Raw genomic sequence first — 2,836 nt, forward strand, 5'->3', positions numbered from 1 at the left:
AAATATGAGGTCCTAAAATATAATGTCAGAATTGAGCAAATTTCTACAAATGTGCGCCAGACTAAAGAACAAATAGGGACAAGTATGATAATAAACACTAACCATCCATTCTGAACTACATATGCTGATGAGATTAATTATTAAAAAAAAAACTACTCAGGGGAACATAATCTATCACAAGTAAGAACATCACCCACCTGTAGTTTGAACTGTGCAATGCTTACGATAAGTTGATAATCACACTGAAATAAAAATAGAAGGAACTTCACAGCACTATATAAAGCAATAGACAGTGGCTTTCTGTCAGCACTCATACGGTTTATAAACCCCAAGAGCCGCCATTTTCATGCACATAACTTCAATAGAAGAGACATAAAAGACCAACAGAAATAAATTGAAACTTCCATTAGACAAAACCATGCTTAATCATAGTGTCCTCTTCAAAGGTATCCAACCATAACCAAACATTTTAACACCAAAAAAACCTAAAAGAAAGACACATTTACCACCTACATCAGTACCTAATCTTCATATAGAAAAGCATAACAAAGAAGCCGGAACGCCTCTCTGTCTCTCTAATCAAACAAACTGAATCCCATGTCGTCGTCACTCTCTTCCTTTGGCTCCTCCTGCGATAACATGAAAACACATGTTAGAATTAAAAACTTCGAGAATACCAATACACACATCTTACAATAACACAATAACAAAATAGGAAAAAAAGAAAGATTCACCTTCTTCTCCTCGGCCGCAGGGGCAGCGTCAGGGGCAGCAGCGCCATCAGCACCACCGGCCGGGGCAGCAGAGAAAGCGACAGCACCGCCTCCTCCTACAAATATACAAGTAACAGATATACAAGATCAATTCAAAAAATGGATTTTTTTGTTGCAAAAAGAAAGAAATATATGACGAATGGAAGAGAAATAGGGTGATACCGGATCCAACGCTCAAGATGAGGTCATCGACGTTCCTGTTCTCGAGGAGCTTGGCGAAGAGGGGCGCCCAGTAGGAGTCGATCTTCAAGCCCGCCGCCTTCACCAGGGTCATAATCTTCTCCGCCTAATCATCACAAAATAAGTAATCGATCAAAAACCCTAGTTTTACAAACTGGGACGACATCAAAATCCTAGAAGCCATCGAAAAGAAGGGGGGGGGGAGACTAACCGTGATGGAGATGCCATCATCGTGGAGGATGAGGGAGGCGTAGGTGCAGGCGAGCTCTGCAGTGGACATGGCGCCAAGACGGAACGATCTACGAGCAAATCGAAGGGGTTTCTCTAAGATTCTGCAAGAAACTAGAGAGAAGGCAAGAAAAGAAGACGGAAGAGAAAAGAGAGAAAGAGAGGTTACCCGAGATCTGAGACGGAAAAAAGCTAGGGTTTCGACAGCAGGAGAAAGGCGAGGTTTTGGCGGCGATGGAAGGATTTATGCGTGCCGGACCGGTGCTCACTCTTAGTTTGTGGTTAGGGTTTTTTTTTGGGCACCGGGAAGATTAATAAAAAAATTTTTTTTTTTTCTACGAGTACAATACATCCAATAAAATTAAAAAATAAAATAGCAACTCTCCATCTTCAGCCCATATAATACTATCCGAATGACTGGCTACATAAGCAGCCACCCAGTCCGCAGCCTCATTAGCTTCACGAAAGATATGTTTAGTCTGAAAAATCTCTCCATTCATCATCATTATTTAGATATCTCGGAGCAAAGGGTCGGACTTTTTTTCTTTCTTTGCGGCACCGGGAGGATTAATAAAAAAACTTTAAGGAGTCGCAATTTATAACCCAGTACCCCACTTACAAGGCGAATGATCCATTTTGAGAATTTGAATCATAAATAGATTAGCTCATCCATATCTATTTATTACATAGATAGGATTCAGATGCAGGCTTTTGACTCGTTTAACATATCTTAACCTATTTAATAATTAATTTAAATTAAAACCTAAGCTATTTAACCTATTTAACATGCTTAATTTTTTTGATCGATTTAGCCTGAACCGCTAAAATCGTTCTACTTGTTTAAATCTATTTAATTTGTTAAATTTTTGTTTAACCCCACTTGACGTGGGGCCATAGAACACGAATCAAGTTATCTGTTTAAATAGGTTGGATTCAGATCTAAAATTTTGATCTGTTTAATTAATAGGTCGGATTTGAATTAATTTAGATTGTACTCATTCTAATTACCAAACTCGAAGAGCCTACTATTGTTATTGATTGTCACTACTTCTCTGTGTCAGAATTGGATAATTTGCGTGCCTGCTGCTTTTCTTGAATGTGGTAGCCGTTTCTTAGGCTCCTTTTTCGGAATCGAACCCTAATTCTTTGTCACCCGTCACCACCATGGTAGGCCCCTATACTACCATCGAAAGTTGATAGCGCATAAATTTGAATGATGCGCCGCTAGCACATAGGTCGTGTCATTCGTCAAGTTATCATGAATCATCAGAACGCCGAGCAAAGCTCATATCGACCTTTTATCTACTAAATGCATCCCTTGCGGAAGTTGAGGTTTGTTACATATATTAGCTCTAGAATTAAACCCGACTCATATATGATCCGATCCGACCCGATTGCCACACTTAATTTTTTGTGCGGGGCTCATAAATACATGGGCTATGGTGGGCCAGATCTTGCCTGCAATTGCGATCCAATCTAGCACTACCTTGGCTTCATAGGCTCATGGCCAAGCCACCTCTATTTCTAACTATTTGAGATATTTGAGACAAAACAAGATAATTAGTAATTGGTTAAATCCAATCAAAAAGTATTTTCTTCAAAACCAATGGCCTTGATCCTTTGTATGAAAGTTTTATACAACTTTGACAAAATTG

At 39.3% G+C, this 2,836-nt stretch overlaps 1 protein-coding gene across 1 annotated transcript; it reads right to left on the reverse strand.

The window, feature by feature from the left end:
• Window positions 1–373: 373 nt before the first annotated feature.
• On the reverse strand, window positions 374–1,503 carry LOC103695687 (60S acidic ribosomal protein P1-like). Its single transcript, XM_008777070.3, has 5 exons — window positions 1,351–1,503; window positions 1,165–1,252; window positions 936–1,059; window positions 735–829; window positions 374–629 (listed from the first exon to the last, which is right to left on the reverse strand). The coding sequence occupies exons 2-5, from the start codon at window positions 1,231–1,233 to the stop codon at window positions 576–578; spliced, it is 342 nt and encodes a 113-aa protein (XP_008775292.2). The 5' UTR covers window positions 1,234–1,252; window positions 1,351–1,503; the 3' UTR covers window positions 374–575.
• Between the last annotated feature and the right edge of the window lie 1,333 nt (window positions 1,504–2,836).

This window comes from Phoenix dactylifera, unplaced genomic scaffold (assembly GCF_009389715.1).
Source record: "Phoenix dactylifera cultivar Barhee BC4 unplaced genomic scaffold, palm_55x_up_171113_PBpolish2nd_filt_p 000667F, whole genome shotgun sequence".
In the NCBI taxonomy this organism is placed as follows: Eukaryota; Viridiplantae; Streptophyta; class Magnoliopsida; order Arecales; family Arecaceae; genus Phoenix; species Phoenix dactylifera.

Excerpts from the sequence above, each read along its gene's own strand:
- LOC103695687 (XM_008777070.3), bottom strand. The coding sequence starts at position 1,233 with ATGTCCACTGCAGAGCTCGCCTGCACCTACGCCTCCCTCATCCTCCAC. Across the intron at positions 1,060-1,164 it reads ATGATGGCATCTCCATCACG|GCGGAGAAGATTATGACCCT; the intron begins GTTAGTCTCCCC and ends TGTGATGATTAG. Across the intron at positions 830-935 it reads CATCTTGAGCGTTGGATCCG|GAGGAGGCGGTGCTGTCGCT; the intron begins GTATCACCCTAT and ends GTATATTTGTAG.